The following is a 20,413-nucleotide window of genomic DNA, read 5'->3' on the forward strand; positions in this document are numbered from 1 at the left end:
TTAAGTGGGTTGGGTATACTGCTGATCAAGCGACTGTTTGTATTTTAAGAGTGCAATTATCCATTTTAAGGTATTTTATTTCCGACCTCATCTTTTTTGATTGCTGCTTACATAAGAAATGAAACTGGCCAGATTATTTAAGGTTTGAACAGAGGTAGTCCTCTGATTGCTTTGATATTGCATTGTAAATCACTTGTCTGGAGAATCCTATTGTAAACTGTAGTCAGTTGAACACATTCAATTCAACATTAAATGTAAACTCACTTCCACTTATCCTAAACCTAGAAATAGGTCAAATTTATCCAGTAGAACAACCAAAGTTCATGTACACAGCCTCAGTCTTTAGGAGAAAGAAAATATGTTGGTTCATTGAGAGGGTGGAAGTGCATCTCCGCAATAAGTTCCACCAAAGCGTGAAATTACTGAAATTTATCAATGAGGAAACATTGCAAATTATGGTCTTTCCACACAAACTCAAACTGTGTTGTTCCATAACTACTGTACAGTATCATACTGGCTGTTACTTTTTTACTAAGTATTACAGTCCCTTGAGTGTGTGACCATAAAGCCATATGGACTGGGCTTAAATGTTACAATTTTACCTGTGCAGTATTTTTCTGAACTTCTTGGGAAAATTATAAAGTTACAGAAAATCATGAGAAACTCAGCAGATCATATTCTATTTGAAATGTTAGCTTTGTTTTGTGTTCCACAGATGCTACCAGACCTGAATTTCTCCAACACTATTTGTTTCAGATTTCCAGCATCCACAGTACTTTGTTTTTAATTGCAGAATTATCCCAGAGAAACATCCAATAACTTTTTTGCTTTCTGAAATTGTAAATGCACAGTCCAACAAAGCTTATTCTGAATGTCTAGAAACTCTGAATCAAAACTAAATGAAAATTTCCACAACCACAGTTTTGGATTAAGGAATGGTTGCTACTGAAAAGCATATAAGGCTTTTCTACGTGGTGAATAATCATATGTCCACATCCATAACAGGACCTTTATAGTGCAATTGCTGTTTAGATTTTCTCAGCAGCTGACATGACAAATTTCAAAGCAATTTTACCAAAAATTCAGACTGATAGCAACGTTCTTTGGGTGTGATAAGAGAGATGGTTCTTTGGAAAAGATATATCTAACACATCATGTATAGTTGGTGTTACATCCACGCACACACAAGACTAAAAGCACCAGTGGATTTTTATTACTAATGGGACATACCCTCCAGAAATAAAACATTGTTCCAATGTGATTTCTTCAGAAGTTAAAACTCCAGATTGCACATAACCGAACATGTCCAATATTTAAATACACATGAATAGACAGGAACAGAACTACATTTTCTCTAGATTTAAAAACTGTTGATTCTTGAGTTCTATTTTTAAAAAAATGGAACCTTGACACAAGTTCCAGTAGAATCACTGTTTCAATGGATACAGTAATACAGATAATGTTCCTTCAGCCAACATAGAGGCAATTCATGATTTTTGTAAGTATTACTGCAGTCAGGTAGGGCACATTTTATTAGAAAATGCTTCTAAATGGCTTTGGCATACAACACCCTCCCCCATCTTGTTTACCTTTAATGGAGAATACTTGAATATAACAACTCCACCACCCAAAACAAGGCTAAGCAGACCATTATTGCCAATGTGACACTAGAAATTAAGGTAACTGGCAGGAATGACTGAAAAATACCTTTAGACTTTGAACCGATCACTGCTTTTGGTAAAAAAGAGCAACCAATTTGATCAGTGCCCAGGCTCAGGAGGAACTCTTGCCTAGGCATTTAGGCATCAGGGAAAGGAAATAAAAAAGGTTCTGGTGCCCCATTCCCAATCAAACATACCTCCCAACAAGCTTTAAAGCATACTAAATTGCTGACAGATTTGGCCCCTCTTGTTTCTGCCCTACTGCATGGAATAAGTAACTTGAGGACTCTTTAAATTGAACACACAAGACAATAACCTGCACATACCAATTGAGTGTTTTGAACTGTAGATGAGGCAGTCAGAGTGAAACATTTGCAAAGATTCTAATTTGACATTACTTAATTGTAAATGGCATTTGAACAACTAAGTTATAGCAAATGTTAAATTGCTAGCCTGAATGTCATAGATTCAAATTCCAAACTCTAATGTCTGAATTAGGACTTAAATTCTCAGGCTTCTATAAACTGTGCAGCTTAATCATTGGTATTTGTACCGTGCACCTACCCGATTACCAGATATAAACCCGACCAGTCAGGTTTTGGCAGATGAGTATTTTCCTTTCACTTCAACTCATTGAGACAGTCTGAGCGACGTTGTAGCAATTCCAATTGTGATTAAATAGGAGTCCAATTCTGAAGGGCAGTAGTTTTTTTAAGGAAGTGCAACCTACAATTGAATAAACGTCAAAACAAACAGCAAGTCTGGTATCTTTTATTGCAAATTAAGTTGGATTGGGCAATTTGAGGGAGATAAAACTTTTTTAAAAAATTGTCTTGACATCAAAGTTGTCTAATGATCCTACATGGGACAAAGGGAAAAGCATTCTAGTAAATGAGGCTATGAAAACCTTCAGATACTTTGCTTTGCAACAACTGACATGATCTGTTCCATTTTGCAGTTTTAAAACAAAAGCTTAAACCATGCACAAAACTGTCACAAGATATTCAAGATGGACAAGCATGTTTTTGTAAAGTTCACAGAAAGCTTACATCATACTAAGTTTGTTAGAACCATTTTTATGGGCTATTTTAAGTGATTGCCGGAACTGCCAGTTTCCCCACAATTATAGGTCCATCAAATCCAAAACGTTTTGTTTATTACACCTATAAACGGTCCCTGAAGTGGTCCACTGCACTTTACTCTCAACAACTATCATCTGATTCATACTTCTCAAGCCACAGGTAGGCAGGATTTGGCTTGTTGTCACAGTGCTTTAGTGTCACAGGCTGGTTGAAGGCTTGTAATGATTTCTGCAGCGTTCCTTGAACACCTTAAAAGAATAAAAGGTTTTTTATTCAAGAGCTTGAAGAGATTACTCCAGATTTCAACTCTCTCTTGTTTTCTTCTTTCACTATCCAACTTTTCTTTCACAAATTAGGAGAGTTCAGAACGTGTCGTGAATTTCTTCTCATGTCTCAGTTAGGAAGTGCACAGCTCAACATGAAATAAAGTTTCACAAATTGCTAAGGTTTAAGTTCAATTGTTAGCCCACTTTGAGGTAGTTAATAAATTAGGTAAGCTGATAATAGTGCTGGTACAAATTGGCAGTGGTATTGAGTTTACTGGTGTGGAAGGAGGTTTGATCGGAGGAGAGTGTGTATATTGAGCAAGAACAGAACTGAACCGAGCCGCATCATGTTCCATCGTCAAATAGGACTCTCTAATTCAGATCCAAGAAAGAAGGGTCACAGAACAGGAAATTGGGTGCAGTAGAGTAGGTCCAGAGTTCCAGCATGTGTTGGCAGATTCAGGGTAAGTCGCGTGGGAGTGGTGTTGTAAATGACTGGAATGTAAATGGAGGAGCTGAATGCTGGAAGTGAGGTGAAATAAGCTACCTTCATCTTCAGGGCAGCATTCAGCCATACACAGTACCCCATCGCTGCAAAATGGAAGACTCTCTATTGACTGCACTCGTACTTGATACAATGTTATGCTTGTCAGAAAGCATCAGTGCAGCTGCAGGACATTGTTGAAAGAGTTCGACATGATCAGTCTTGTCACTATTCAGCATACTTGCCAACATGGTGAAATTTCATGCATGCCCTTATAGGACACTGATGAACTTTACATTCAGAAATAAGTATTTTATTTAGATGGGATGGTCAGGTGGGGTAAATACTTTCTACAGTACATCAATGACATTATCGGTGCTGCTTCCCTCTCTTGTCTGGAATTAGAAAAACTTATTAATTTTGCTTCCAATTTCCACCCTGCTCTCACCTTACCTGGTCCATCTTGGATTCTTCCCTTCCTCTATACCTCGGAGGATAGGCTGGCCACCAATAGCCACTATAAACCCACTCACTCCCACAGTTACGTTGACTATGTCCTCACACCCTACTTTCTGTAAAGACTACATTCCATTCTCAGTTTCTCCATCTCTGTTGCACCTGTTCTGGTGATGCCTCTTCTGCAAGGGGTCCTCAGAAACGTCTACCTTTTTCCTCCACCAAGAATTCCCTACCATTGGGGTTGACAGGGTCATTAGGTGTGTCTGACCCATTTCCTGCAATGCTGCCCTCACTCCTTCTCTTCCCTCCCACAACACCAAAGGGTTCCCCGGTCCTCACCTACAATCTCACCAGTCTCCACATCCAACGGATCATAAGTTGCTATTTTTGTCACCTCCTGTGGGATGCCACCACCGGATGCATATTCCCCTTCCCTGCCTTGTCAGCTTCTGCAGGAACTATGCACTCCAGGACATCCTGGCTCACTACCCGACATCCCCCCATAGCACCTCCTCATGCAATTGCAGAAGGTGTAATATCTGCCTGTTTACCTCCTGACCATCCAAGTCCCAAGACACCTTCCAGGTGAAGCAGCAAATTACCTGCACTTCATTCAATCTAGTCTACTGTATTTGCTGCCCACAATGTGGTGTCCTCTATGTGAGAGTTTAAACACAGACTGGGTGACCACATTGCAGAACACTCACGTTCTGTTCATTTAAAAAAAGACCGAGGTTCTTGTTGCCTGCCACTTCAACACAGCAGTGTTCCCAGACCAACATTTATGTCTCAGGCTTGCTACAGTGCTCCAGCGAGACTCTGTGCAAGCTGGAAGAACAGCATTTCATTTTCCACTTGGGGACCCCGCAGCCTTCAGAATTCAATATCGAGTTCAATAATTTGAAGGTCTCAACACCACCTTCCACGTTCTTTACCCATTCCTACACCCTGTCACGACATGGACTGTTTTCAGTGCAGCCAACCCATTTTCACTTACTAATGGTCCTTATTATAGCTTTTCTTTCTCTCTGGCTTACCATTATTCATTCCTTTGCTTGCTTAACTCTCTCCCCTTCTGGGCTCCATCTACATCTAACGCTTACTCCTTTATCCTCTTCTCCCTCTCTATCTTCAGCATATAAGCAACCTTTTCCAGTTACTGTCAGTTCTGAAAAAGGGTCACTGGACCTGAAATATTAACTCTGCTTTCTCTCTGTACAGAGGCTGCCAGACCTGCTGAATTTCTTCAGCAATTTCTGTTTTGTTTCAGATTGCCATTATCCTCAGTTTTTTGTTTTATTATGATTGGGTAGGGTGTCTCTGATTACAATTCCCTTGGAAAGGCCCTCTTCAAAAAGATTTAAGAACCACTGATCTAGATGATAAATAAACTAATTCAAAACAGCTTATATAATCATTTGGATGATGAATTAGTCTTCATACAATTTTACTGTTTTCCAATATAGAAATACTATTAACAGAAAAATGCAAGAACGGTCCTTACCTTCCAACTTCTGTCATTGACAACCTCCTCAACATTTAATTCAGACTGCATCAATTTCAACTGAAACATAGACACATAGACAGAATGCAAATATAGAATAAGTTACAACAGACAGAGTGATTTATATTATCATAGTATCTTACAGTGCAGGAAGCCATTTGATCCAGCAAGTCTGCACTGACCCTTTGAAGAGCATCACACCCAGACCCCACCCTTTACCCCATAACCTCACATTTACCACAGCTAACCTACCTAACCAGCACATCCCTGGACACTATGGGGCAATTTAGCATGGCCAATCCAACTAACCCGCACATCTTTGACTGTGGGAGGAAACTGGAGCACATGGATGAAACACATGCAAACATGGGGAAAATGTGAAAACTCCACAGTAATCCAAGGCTGGAATTGAACCTGGGTTCCTGGCGTTGTGAGACAACAGTACTAACCACCATGCCGATAAGGTATGAATTCATCAAAGAGATAGGCACAAGAATTGGACTGAATCCATCTACTGTGAAATGGACATCATTTCCATAGAAACAAGTACACTGATTGCAGACATTTCAATTCATTTTATATCACCACGCAGAAACTCCAATATTCTCTATCCCTCTTCATTACGTCTACACTACAAAAGTACTTTGTTTAGGATAATTTTAATTGACCAAGCTGCAAAACGATTTCTGTATATGATGTGCATTATAGAAATCTGAGGCTTTTTGCATTGTCTCTTTCCTCTTCCTTTTCTCTCTGGTTCACATTATTAACAGTTGAGCTGTATTTCGAATGCAGAACTTGGACCCACGTATTACTAATCACAGGTAACAGAGCATGCTGAGTTTTTATTAACAAGTCAGGAGAAATACAAATGAACAAGGGTTCGTGATGGTCTTCTCACATCAACAATTCTAACTGAGACAAAGTTGTTCAAATGTGAGATTTTTCTTTACTATCAGAGTGTCCTCTACAAAGCTGAACAAGAGGAAGGATTTATTTGAGCTTATGACAGAACCAGGATAATGTTGAAGCTACAATCAGCAGCTTGGGTTGAGATGACTGGGGAAAATCAGCCAGTAACATTTGCTGGAAATTGTGCACAATGCATTTGTGAGAACTTAGGTAAGGATAGAATTAAGGTCAGATGAGAAATTCACCACAACCAGACAGCCTGTGAACCAAGACAGTTAAGACAAAAACAAGATAAATGAGCACTTAGAAAAACTACTACAGGTCACTCAGAATTGGTAGAATATTATGCCAGCATAGGTCATCACCTTCAGAATGGGAGAAAATTGAAGAGGAAAAAAATACTTGTATGCATTCATGATTGAAATCTTGCCAATTTCTGCAAAGATTTGAATAAACTGTGCATGGGAATTGGTCTGAGAAAGGGTTGATTATTTTGATAACGTTTTGTAAAACATTAAACTCCTAATATAATATTAATTTGATGACAAATAAGTGACAATAACATCTACAGTTCACTTAAAAATGGAATTAAAGGAATGTATATGTTTATTATTTTCAATTTAGCTTTGAAATTGTGAAAGGTAAGGAGAACTCCTATAGTTACAACATTCTCATTTTATTATGTGATCTCTGAATTCACAAGTGTAAGTTCAGGAGATTGAGATTAACAAAAATGCGTGCAATGTGTTGAAATACAATACCATTCAAATAACATTGGCTAAAACGAAGAAAGGCACATAGTGCGATACTTTCAACAGTATGTCCAGGTACTATAAAGCCTCCAGGATGAGGCCTCGAACCTCAACACTTGTTCACGGCAAGGTACCATTTTAGTAAAGGAAGTGAAGCCTCTGTGACAAATGGATGATTGATGGCAGTTAATTATCAGTTAAAATATAAACTTGTGTTCATTAAAGGAGAAAGCACAAAGCATTTTAGAAACTATTACGTGTCTTAAAGCCCTTTCTTGTTTGGGAGTAGGGTTGAGGTGAATTTCAAATATTACTAGAAAGGGATACTTGTCATTTAATGTTCACTTTCTACTGGAGCTGTGAAGAGGACCTCAAACATGTTGAGAATGTTTTGTCAAGCTTTTACCAGCACTCTTTCACTGTTTATTCTGCAAATATGCCTTGTGTTATTCTACCATATTGGATACCTTATAAGAGTCTACAGGAGAAAGGAAATGCTTAGTCAAGGGAATCTTACAAAGGAGCCCCTTAGTCTGTATGAGGAATTGGAGGAGGACACAAGGCTAGATAGAGCAGCATTTGGGACCCTCTACAACAGGAAGCCTAGAACAGGTACAAACTCTCTCCTTTTCTAGAACTACTGCACCAATTCAGAGACCGGTGTTCCCTCTTAGTCAGTGCTTGGGCCATTCTGCAACACGTTGCGTGCCAGCCAGTGCACTGGACATCAGTTCAGGTTGACAAAACTGGTTCCAGTGATGAGGGCTTTCAATTCAAATTGATATCTTATTACCATAGACAAAAACACTTAATTTGTTGAAGCTGCAACTAACAAGAACGCTGGATTTATTACTGAGAAGTACTACCGCAAGTGGAATTCAATGTTGGAATTAGAATTCAGTCACAGAACATTTTCAGAACAGTGATAACACACAGTGTGGAGTTGGAGGAAGACAGCAGGCCAGGCAGCATCAGAGCAGCAGGAAAGTTGATGTTTTGGGTCGGGATGTCAACTTTCCTGCTCTGTGCCTCCAGCTCCACACTTATCTCTGACTCCAGCATCTGCAGTTCTTGCTATCCCGGAGCAATTTTCAGAACAGTGATGTGACAAAGCCTTGCACTTATGATCCTGCCCTTTGAATTACTGATCTGAGCCTTAAAGAGACATGAGCTGGTGGTCAGCAATTTCTATAGAACAATGAAAGGAAAAATTAGGATAAGTAGTCACTTACCCATTTCCATGTATCCATTAGGGACTGCTTTCAACGTTTAAATAAAGTGAGTTTTGTTTCACAGAAAAAAAAACTTAGTTCTATTTATTTAGAAGGGAAATATCTGTAAATTTCTTTAGCAAAAAAAGGGCTTGAGCCAAATTGTTTTTTAAAAGTTTCATTATTACAGTAAATAAATGTGTTCAGAACTACAAATATTATTATTTATTGTTCTCAATAGGTCAAATTGGTCAATTAAGTATTTGTTTTATTTGAAAACTTCAGCAGCAGAGCACACATTATCTCTGATGTGTTACCAGGCAACTGAGTAATGTTATAATATACCTAAAACAAATAAACATTATTTTAATGCTAATGGTCAGCAGCACCTCTGCAACAAAAAAAAGCTTCAACTGTGCAAGTCTAGTTTAAGTTTCTTGCATCATTTATTAAAAACATTTAAGTTTGGCACATCCACATCAAAAGTATATTTTAAAACAAAAAGTTTCAAAGGAAGGAAACTATGTGAGTGGTTGATAGACTCTGTGCATGTCTTACATTTGTTTGTTCTTTCCGAAGTCGTTTTAGTAGCGTTAAATTGTCCATGTCTTTATTTCTCTCTTCTCGTAGTTTGTTCACGCTACTGGAGCTTTGATTTATGCAGGTCTTTATGGCTTTTTCCCTACTAGCGTGTGCCTGTTTTAGCTAAAAGAGAAAAAAAAAAGGAAGATAGATACACAAAATTTACCAACCTTGCAGTATAGAATTCTTTCACTTGGTTTGCCTTGATGCAGTAGACATATCATGGTCCATTTTCTGGATTACACAAGTAAATTTTACTACCCAGAAGTAAATTTAGAGAAACAAGTGGACGAGTATTATGAAGAAAAATACAATAAGCAGTGTAACGATATTTAAAACTGGAAATATATTTGGAAATAGAGCACACATTTTAGACCATTCTTTATATCTCTATGCAACTTAAAAAAAATCTGTTGTGATTAGGTGAATCTTTAATAATTGGAATAATGTCAGTCAGGGTGTAGAATAAGCGCCCCAAAATCATCTATATCGTTAGAAAGGCTAACAGCATTCTATGATTTATTATAAAGGAAATTGAAAACAAAATTAGGGAGGTTATGTTTCAGTTTTATGGGAGAGACCTAAGCTGATTTGACTTATTTATCGCCACATGTATTTTGTTACAAAATACAGTTAAAAGTGTTGTATAGTGTCACCACTCTCCGGCGCCATCTTAAAACATAGAGAAATAAACCAAATCATAGAAGGGCAGCAGAATATATAAATAAAGAAAAAGTGTTCAACTTTACAGCCCTTCTTGTTAAGTGCTCTGACATGGGCCATGGGCCATGGGCCCCCTGGCCAGGCACAAGTCCCTTCGCCGCACCACTGCTACTGGAATAAAAGTCGCCACTCCTCAGTGTTATCTCACCTCCACCAACACCCTTGCCACTAAGAGTCCTTGTCAATGCAGCCACCACTTAAGCCACCAACGTGAGTCCATTTCGGGCCCACCTCGCTGATGCAGCAGGGTCTCATACTGGGCCCAAAGTCGCCTCCGCCACAGCCACCATGAGTCAACGTTAGGACCACCTCAATGACGTAGATGCCACCAGGAACCCAAACGCTGACACCGCCGCCACAAGTGTGGCCTGGGCTGATTCGCCGACCGCCAATGCCATCACCGAGACCGAGCTTTTCAAAAAGAGGTAAGTAAAATAAAAGAGAAAAAAGAAAAGAAACGAAAAGAGAAGTGGACAGAGCGGACAAGCCCCGGGCTCAGAAGCCTACCTCCATTACCAGCTTGCTGGAAAAGTCCTCAGGTCTCAACATCTTAAACTGGTTAACAGCCAAACATGCTGATCCTGTCCAAACACATTACATCCCACTGATCCAGATTGAATTCCATTAGCCACTGATCAGCCCATCTGACAAGCCTACATCCTCCTGTATGTAGAGGATTGTGTCCCTTAAGGATGTAAATGCTTCAGAAGTTGAAAGAAAATTTAGCAAACTAATTTGGAGGGGCTGTCTTATAAGGGAAAGATTAGGCATGCTAGGCTTGTATCCACTTGAGTTTAGAAGGCTAAGAGGCAGCTTGATTGAAAAATTGAAGATCTTGAGGGGTCATGACAGGGTTAGCTATGCAGACAATATTTCTTGTTCTGGGAGAATCTAGAACCAAAAGGTCACTGTTTAAAATAAAGGGTTGCCATTTAAAACAGAAATGAGGCAAAATTGTTTCTCACAGAGAATGACAAGTCTTTAGAATTTTCTTCCTGAAAAGACAATGGAAACAGACTGAATATTTTAAAGCCAGAGATGGATTTTCAATCAACATGTTCAGATATATTATGACACATCTCTGGAGCAGGTGGGACTTGAATCCAGTCCAACTAGCTCAAAGGTATGGGCATTACCCCTGTGCCAAAAGAACCCCCCCCCCCCCGCCAGAGCTACAGAGAGTTCTTGGTAAGCAAGAGGATGAAAGGTTATTCAGGGTACATGGTATTGTGGATTTGAGGTTACAATCAGTTCAGCCATAACCTTATTAAATGGCAGAGCAGCTTCATGGGGCAGAACGTCTTACTCCTGCTTCTTGTTCATACATGCACAGGCTTGCATACTGCTACTCTGTCACCAGACAAACCCTCCTTGTTCATTCTGAAGTTTCTAATTAAATTTTTCAAAGGCAGAGACAGCCAATCAATAACTGACTAATACTGTCATTAATTGAGGCATTCAGTCTGTAACGGAGTGCTGGTGAAATAGAATCATCTGTTGTGAAATGAAGTGGTGTATTTTGATTGTAACCTTGGGGAATGTAAATGGACAACCAAGAATGGATTGGATCATGACATCAATCTTGTATTAAGTTTATTGCAAGACTGAATCAAGGTACTGCCTGAGTATAGATCAGGCAGACCGAGCTTCTTCCTGGTATCCCAACAAAATTCATGACAGCAGACAAGTATACTCTCTTCCAATGGATCACATGTCCCGTTCCAAAGCAGAAATTGCAATGCCTCTGAGAATTGTGCCTATGGGAAGCTATGTAGTTGTTGTACCAGGAAGTGATTATATACTACACAAGCTTATTTTACCTAAGATTATTAGGTCAAACTGACTTTAATTTGAAACAGGACACTGCAAGCCAGCCTTGCTGTGTTCTTCCAGGCTCCTATTTGTCTACCTTGGATTCCAGCATCTGCAGTTTTTGTGTCTCTAGGCTTTAATTTGAGCAGGACTTAAACAAAGGTTTTGAGGATGCAAGGACTTCTCTCTTTCGGCTTTAATTAAACACCACTGAAAAGAAGCTGGCTACAACTGTAACAAGGTCAACCAATTAAATATAGCACCTAAGGTCCATGCCTTACAGTGGAACTATGTGGAATTTTTCAGCTTACAATGCAAAATCCCCAATTCTATTTTGTTTAGGTCCAGTTCACTCACATAAAACATGCACTAGTCAGAAAAATATTTATCAATACCCACTAAAGAAATTGAAGATACGAATTAATGTGACCAAAGGTATGTAGGAACATAGGAGCAGGAGGTCCATTCAGCCCCTTTAGCCTGTTCCGCCATTCAATGTAATCACGGCTGATCTGTGGCCTAACTCCCTATACCTGCTTTTGGCCATATCGCTTATTACCTTCGCTTAACAAAAGCTTACCTACCCCAGGTCTTAAATTAACAACTGATCCAGTATCCACTGCAGTTTGTGGAAGAGAGTTCCAAAACAGCCAGCACCCTTTGTGTGGAAATGTTTCCCAACATCTCTCCTGAACAATTCTATAATTCTAATTCTCAGACTACGCCTCTAGTTCCAGAATCCTAAACTAATGGAAATAATTTCTCTCTTTAACTACCCTGTCTTTTCTTGTAGACTTTGATCAGATCACTGCCTAACCTCCTAAATACTGGAGAAAAAAAAACCTAATTTGTATAATCTCTCCTCATAACTTGAACATTGAAACTCAGGTATCATTGTTGTAAATGTATGTTGTACTTTCTCCAATGCCAATATATCCTTCCTAAAATGTGGTGCTAAGATCTGCAAACAGCACTCCAAGTTGTTTCTAACCAGGGATTTGCATAACTGCTGCATAACTTCTGCATCTTTGTATCCCAATCGTCAAGATATAAAGGCCAGCATTCCATTGGCTTTCTTGATTACATTCTGCATCTGCTCATAAGATTTTAAAAATCTATGCACCTGAACACCCAAGTCTCATACTTGAATGAACTGGTCACCTTTTTAACCATCAAAATTTAACTAGCCCAGCACGCAATGAGTTGCACATTATAAATCAGACTTCAACTTTGTTTTTAAGCTTCTTATTCAACTGGTCACATAGTAAGAAAAGACTCCACAAAAAAAAAAATTTGGAAAAAACGAATAAGACATTACTTACTGAATCATAAAGTTGCTTGCATGTTTGACTTGCATCAATCTTCCCAGCAAAGGATGCTGTAGGGATAATAGTATTTAATTCGTGGACTATCCTATCATCAATTTGTCGCATCACCCGCAATGCATCCTATTGATAGGAATAAAAAAGGAGGTTTTGCATTAATAATACTGATAAAATTAACTAATGCAGTTGGATGAAGTCCAGGCATTATCTACAGCCAAATAAACAGACTTATTATCATCTGTGCTAAAGTCTATACAAAGACTATGCCTTTTTTAAATAAACCACTGGCGAGGCCTCAGCCAGAGTACCGAGTACAATTATGACATCCATGAAAACACCAAGGTCTTGTTCATCGAATCCCTACAACATGGAAGCAGGCCATTCAACGCATCAAGTCCACATTGATTCTAAGAGCAGCCCCTAACCTATCCCCAAAACTTTGCATTTACCGTGGCTGATCTACCAAGCCTGCATATCCCCGGACAGAATGGGCAATTAACGTGGCCAATCCACACAAGCTTGCACATCATTGGTCTGTGGGAGGAAACCGGAGCACTCAGAGGAAACCCATGCAACCACGGAGAGACTGTGCAAACACCCGACAGTCATCCAAGGGTGGAATCAAACCTGGGTCCCTGTTGTTGTGAGGCAGCAGTGCTAACCATTGTACCACAGTGACGCCCCATGGTGTAGAGTTTTTTTTTTAAAACTTATCTGTGGGATGAGGTGTTGCTAGCTGGACAGCATTTACTTCCTGTTCCTAGTTATCTTTAACAAGATTGTGATGAGGTGCCTTCTTGAATTACTGCAGTCCACTTGCTGTGGGTTGGCTCATAATGGTGCTTGAGGAAATTCCAGGATTTTGACCCAATAACAGTGAAGGAACGGTGATATATTTCCAAGTCAGGAAGAGGAGTGGCTTGGAGGGGAACTTGCAGATGATGGTGTCCCCAAGGCTGCCCTTGTCTTTCTCGATGGATATACAGGAATATCAGGGATCAGGGGCTTTGATTATATTGCCAGACCAGAGAGGTGGGGACTGATGTCCTAGGAGTACAGAAAATGGAGTAACTTAATAGAATCACTTAAAATGATCTTGTTGTGAAAAAAAATTAAATTGTTTCCACTGACAGTAAGGTCAGAAAACAGCGGATACAAATTTAAGATAACTGTCAAAGAGGGCGGGGTGGGGAGGGCAAAAATGTGGTGGGAAAGAGTCAGAGTTTCTTTCATGAAACAAGTAGTTATAATTTGAAATACATGGCTTTCAAAAAGGAATTGGATATGCGCTTCAGAAAGGAAATATCTACATGGTTATGGTGAAAGAGTAGAACTTTTAAGAACCAGAACTGTCCAAATGACCAAATACAGCTTTTCTATGTTGAACATATTTATTCATTTTTCTGAAGTGGTGCTGGTAAGGTTAGAATTTATTGCCAAGAGAATATGGTGATGAGCTGCCATCTTGAACAACTGGAGTCCTCGTGGTGTAATACCATTAAGATATCCATCCACTATTTTAACCCAGCAACAATGAAGGAACGACAAATTGCTTTTAGGTTCAGATGTACTACAATTTGGAGGGAAACTTGTAGGTGGCAGTGTTCCCATGCACTTGCCATCTTTTCCTTCTAGCTGGTGGGGTTCACAAGTTTGTGAGTTGCTGCAGTACATCTTTTGAATGGTACATAGGACAGTCTTGTTGCATGATGCACTGGTTGGGGAGGCAGTGAACTTTTAAACAATGGGATGCTGACCAAGCACATTGCTTTGCCCTGGAGGGGATGTGCAGGCCCAAGTATTGCCAGCTTTGCATTCATCCAGTGAATCAGAGATCATTAGATTAAACTCCTAACTTGTTCTTTGTAGTCGTTGTAAAAGCTTTGAGGAATTAAGAAAATGAGTCACTTCCCACAGAATACCCAAAATGTGACCCGCCCTTATTAGAACAGTATTTACGCCACTTAGTTCAAGCTTGAACATTAGCCATGTTTTGTTATATACATGCATTTCAAATGGCAATGAGCACCGGGCAGTGAACATTCCCACTTCAGACCTATGATGGATGAAGCAACTGAACATGGGCGGCTCTAGGACATGATCCTGACTAATTCCTCCAACAATGTCCTAGGGCTTAGATGATTGGTCTTCAAAGATCCTAAACATCTTCCTTGATGCTGATTCTCCCCCCACCGCCATCCACTGATTCCCACTTACTTAAATTTTACTGAAACTCTGTGATGCTGTACTCAGTCAAATGCTGCCTTGATGCCAAGGGTAACCTTTCTCTTATTTTGTCTCTGAAATTCAGCTCTGTGTCCATGTTAGGACTAAGGCTGTAATGAGTTCTAGTACTGAGTAACGCTGCCAAAACTCAAACTGAGCACCAGCAAGCAGGTTATTCTTCTGTAGACACTTCCTGATATCATTATCGACAATTCCTTTATCACTTGTCTGATGATTGAGAGTAGACTGATGGGTAGTAATTGGCAAAATTGGACTTATCCTGCTTTTTGTGGACACGCGTATTTGGGCAATTTTCTACACTGTTGCACAGATGCCAGGCTTCGAGCTGTTCTGAAAAAAAAAACTTGTTTAAGAGCATGGCTAGCTCTGGAACACAAATATTCAATACTACTGCTGGAATGGTGTCAGGACTATAGACTTTGCTATGTCCAGTGTCTTCAGGCATTTCATAATATCACGTGGAATGAATCAAATTAAAGGCAGAGTTGTAGGAACAGGCTAAGATGGATCAGTCACTCTGTAATTCTAACTGAAAGTGATTGAAAATGCTTGCATCTTCATATTTTCACAGATGCACTAGGCTTCAACCATATTGAGGATGGGGATGTCAGTGGAACTTTCTCCTAAGGTTAATTGTTTAAATGCACACTGTCTTTCACAACTGGATGTGGTAAGACTGCAGAGAATTGATCTAATCCATTGGTTGTGGTATTGCTCAGATGTTGATAGCATGCTGCCTCCATTATCCCATCTAACAGTGGTTGCATCACACTGTAGAATGCATCCTCAGTGTTAAGAGGGAATTCAGTTGTCACACACTTGTGACAATCATTCTTGTCATGAGGTTACCATGAAGATCCCACTATTCCACCCTTGCCCCCAGGTGAGGTGTAGTAACCCTAAGGTTAAATATTTCTCTCTTATGGTTCTCTGAGACTTTGGCAACTTTACCTTTAGATATGCCTTAAACAGGTAGATTGGTGATGATGAGAAAGAAGGTTTTTCCCTCTTGCTGGTTCCTTCATCATCTGCCACAGATGTCCTTTAAGAGTTGGCCAGTATATCAGCAATATTGCTACTTGGACACTTGTACTAATGCTAAAGTCCTCCACTGAGAACACATTTTGTGCCCCTTCCATTCCCAGTGTTATTTTTCATGTGATGTTCAACATGTGGGGGGAGGAGAAGAGGCGGTGGTGGAGATAATCAGGCTTCCTTGCCTTCCTTGCCCTTTTTGCTATGACATTTCATGGGATCTAGAATCAATGTTGAGGCTTTCCAGAGCCATTCCCTCCAGAGTGAACACAATTATGCCATCAATATGATGGTTCTGTCCTGCCACTGGGACAGGAAATACAGGTAGTTCTATAATACGGTAGTTGCATTCTTGTGTGATCTCACGCTATTGAAAGTCACCATAGAAAATCATGTTATAGGGAAATCATGGTAGAAAATCACTACACTTGTACAGCAGGAAGCTTATGTTATTCAAACTGCATCCACTAGTCATCAATTACATTACAGCCAATTCACGTTAACGAAACACATGTTATAGCAGAACTACCTGTATGCCAAGATGGTATACCAAACATCAACATGTAATATCTTCTGATATGCACTGATACTGGCTGCATATTTAAAAAGTTAAGGGACAAACCAACTCCCAAGAATTTTGAAGGCAGGAGGTATCAGATGATCTCTTAATGGGAACTTTCACACTGCTTGAGATTTGAATGAGGTCTTCTGAACATCTGCTGGACACACTAGAAAAATATCCAAGCCACTGCCTTCTCTGTGGTAGCATTAAAACATAAATACACAAAAAAGTCATAGAGATGTACAGTACAGAAACTGGCCTTTCGGTCCAACTCGTCCAAGCCGACCAGATATCGTAAATAAATCTAGTTCCGTTTGCCATTATTTGGCTCCTATCCGTCTTAATTCTCCCTTTGCATATAACCATCCAGATGTCTTTTAAATGTTGTAATTGTACCAGCCTCCACCACTTCCTCTGGCAGCTCATTCCATACATGCACCACCCTCTGCATGAAAGAGTTGCCCCTTGGGTCCCATTTATATTTTCCCCCTCTCAACTTAAACTTTTAGACTTTTCCCCAGGTTGCGGGAGACCTTGTCTGTTTACCCTATCCATGCCCCTCATGATTTTATAAACCTCCATAAGGTCAGCCTCCAACATTCCAGGAAAAATAGCCCCAGTCTATTCAATCTCTGTCTATAGCCCTAACCCTCCAACACTGGTAAAATCCTTGTAAATCTTTTCTGAACCCTTTCAAGTTTCAGAACATCCTTCCTATCACTGGGAGACCAGAATTGCACGCAATACTCCAAAAGTGGCCTAACCAACGTCCTGTACATCCGCAACCTGACCTCCCAACTGCTGAATTCAACGCACTGACCAATAAGAGCAAGCATACCAAGCATCTTCATCATTATACTATCCAACTGCGACTCCACTTTCAAGGAACTATGAGCCTGCACTCCAAGGTCTTTGTTCAGCAACACTCTCCAGAACCTTACCATTAAGTGTACAAGTCCTGCCCTGATTTGCCTTTCCAAAATGCAGCACCTCACATTTATCTAAATTAAACTCCATCTACCACTCCTTGGCCCATCTAACACAGAAACAAGATCCTGTTGTACTCGAGGTAACCTTCTTCACTGTCCACTACACCTCCAATTTTGGTGTCATTGGCAAGCTTACTAACCATATTGTCTATGTTTGCATCCAAATCATTTATATAAAGTGACAAAAAGCAGTGGATCCAGCACCGATTCTTGTAGCACACCCATGGTCACAGGCCACCAGTCTGAAAAGCAACCCTCCAAATGGCTAGTTCTCCCTGTATTCCATGTGATCTAATCTTGCTAACCAGTCTACCATGAGGAATCTTGTTGAATGCCTTACCAAAGTCCATATAGATCATGTCCACTGCTCTGACCTTGTCAATCCACATTGTTACTTCTTCAAAAAACTCAATTAAGTTAGAGAGACAGAATTTTCAACACACAAAGCAATGTTGACTATTCTTAATCAGTCCTTGCCTTTCCAAATAAATGTAAATCTTGTCGCTCAGGATTCTCTCCACCAATGTGCCTACCACCAATTTCAGGCTCACTGGTCTATAGCTCCCTGGCTTTTCCATACCACCTTTCTTAAATAGTGGCATGACATTAACCAACCTCTAGTCTTCTGGCACCTCACCTATGGCTATCGATGATACAAATTTCTCAGCAAGGGGTCCAGCAACCCTTCCCCTAGCTTCCCACAGAGTTCCGGGTTATTTATGCATTTTAAGCCTTCCAGCACCACCACCTCTGTATTATGGACGTTTTTCAAGATGTTGCTATTTATTTCCCCACATTCTATATCTTCCATATCCTTCTCCACAGTACACACTGATGCAAAATACTCATTTGTATCTTGCCCATCTCCTGCAGTTCCACACATAGGCAGCCTTGTTGCTCTTTAATAAGGGGTGTAGTATGCAATGCAAAGGAAAATGCATCACACCTGGGGCCATAGCACTAACTCACAGGAATCTTGAGTCCTTTGTTTCATTAAAATTTTAACTGCAAAGTAACGAGCATTCCATTTGCTTTTCCAAGACAAGGGTAATCTCTTGAGGCTTTACAATACAATGACTAAACTTTAAAAGTGCTCAATCTTCTGTAATGCGCTTTGAGATGCCTGGTGGTTGTACAAAATGCGAAGAGACTTTCTGTTACCAGACTATTGATTAGGATATCTATTAGGAAGCAGCAAGTGGTTTTGCTGCAAATTCCTAAGCAGCTAACCTGCAGTACACGTGATCTAGTAAACCGTACTAAACGTTATTTTTTCTTTAAAATGAAATTCTAATGGAATCAATAAGGTTTTCTCCTTCTTTTAGTGCTCTAATGGGTAAGCATACTTCATAGGAAGCACAGACCACGAAGGTAACAAATCTGATATGGTGTAAATGAAGTAAGTGCTACTGAAAAAAAGGACACATTTTGTCGAAACTTGCATTTGTACTCATCAGGGCATTTCACAAAAATGCCAATTCAGGGTGAAAATCAACGGACACCATGGGCCAAAGAGCCCCTTTCCATACTGTGAAGACTCTGACTATAACAAGTGTTGCATTTATGAAACAGTGAAATGTGAGCGTTATGCAGAGTCCATTGAACCGAATCGGGGGTGGGGGGGGACAAAGTCCAAAAGCACCCGGGGCAGCGGCCGGGACCACGCTTAATCGGTGGCGGCCCTTGAAAGCAGCCGCTGCCGAATGCCCTCCCTCTGTCCTCGACTCAGACCCCGACCTTTCCGCTTCCCTCCCCCCCCACTCCCGGGGTATCTACAGCCCATGCGGCTGAGGTAGGGGGCTCCTGAAGGACGAACCTCGGAGTGAGCACACCAGCCGCCTCCGGGCGGGCCGCTGAGCAGTGCCCCTCAGCCCGGCCTGTTCATCATTCCGATTGCCGGTACCGCTTCCCTCCCCCGGCCCGTACCTGGAACTCGGAGAAATCCTGACAATTCAGCTCCTCACTGGGCGCCGCCATCTTGTCGCTCGCCTCCGAGGACCCGGGTCTGAGGGCTGCCCTCGGCACCGCCTGACGGGACAGGACAGGACAGGACAGGACAGTGGCCGGGGGTGGGCACCCACAGACAGGTGTTACCGCGAGCGAGGGGGGTGGCTTTTTGTAAACCGACTGCAAAACAAATATTTAACAAGTGTGGTAAAAGGACATAATGTACCGTCGACGAAGCTCCCAGCCAAGTGCCAGTAACGGGTTTAAAATCTGATCTGTTTTCCGTCTTTAATAAAAACGCGATTACTATTCGTCTCCCTCCTTCATAAATCCGCCCCCGTTAAGACCGGCCCACGCCTCCCGCTTCTAAAACACCGACTCTAATCGCCTCGATTCGAGAATGGGAGGCTGGGCTCCGGTGACCTCCGGACTTGGGAGTTAAAGTCAGCCGTAGGCAGGAGGTCGGGCCTCGGGAATGTGGAGTTACGTGGGGGCGGTGGCCGGACGCCTGACCCTGGCGTTCAGGACGGACCGGCAGAGGCTTCAGCGGTTTTGCGGCAAACCCGAGGGCGACAAATCCCCGCAGGGAGAAGGCTCGGTGACGCCGGCCAGAGCCCAGGCTGAAGGTAAGCCGCGGGCTTGGTCCCCAACAGCAGAGGGGCCGGGGAGAGTGATTGCCCTTGACATTGAGGCATCCCTCGACCTGGCGTGGCATTCACACAGCCCTAGTGTGGCCCGAGTCAAGGAATAACGGAGTCGTGGGTGTCGGGTCTGGTGGTCAGCCTTCTCCACACCAGGATATCTCTTCAAGTGTACCCTCAGAATAATGTCCTAGGCCCACCCAAACTCCGCTGCTTCAT

At 41.1% G+C, this 20,413-nt stretch overlaps 2 protein-coding genes across 2 annotated transcripts in view; one reads left to right on the plus strand and one right to left on the minus strand.

The window, feature by feature from the left end:
- Window positions 1-1,191: 1,191 nt before the first annotated feature.
- On the minus strand, window positions 1,192-19,641 carry mix23 (mitochondrial matrix import factor 23). Its single transcript, XM_048602850.1, has 5 exons — window positions 19,533-19,641; window positions 12,771-12,896; window positions 8,890-9,036; window positions 5,457-5,516; window positions 1,192-2,991 (listed from the first exon to the last, which is right to left on the minus strand). Exons 1-5 carry the CDS (start codon window positions 19,581-19,583, stop codon window positions 2,941-2,943), a joined length of 435 nt encoding a protein of 144 aa, XP_048458807.1. The 5' UTR covers window positions 19,584-19,641; the 3' UTR covers window positions 1,192-2,940.
- Window positions 19,642-20,028: 387 nt separating this feature from the next.
- The window catches only part of fam162a (family with sequence similarity 162 member A), a 14,996-nt gene continuing 14,611 nt past the window's right edge, over window positions 20,029-20,413 (plus strand). Inside the window, exon 1 of the mRNA XM_020516234.2 lies at window positions 20,029-20,179. Within this exon, the coding sequence (XP_020371823.2) occupies window positions 20,029-20,179 (151 nt within the window). The remainder of the gene's footprint in view (window positions 20,180-20,413) is intronic.

Source organism: Rhincodon typus, chromosome 11, assembly GCF_021869965.1.
Source record: "Rhincodon typus isolate 14 chromosome 11, sRhiTyp1.1, whole genome shotgun sequence".
NCBI classification, from domain to species: Eukaryota; Metazoa; Chordata; class Chondrichthyes; order Orectolobiformes; family Rhincodontidae; genus Rhincodon; species Rhincodon typus.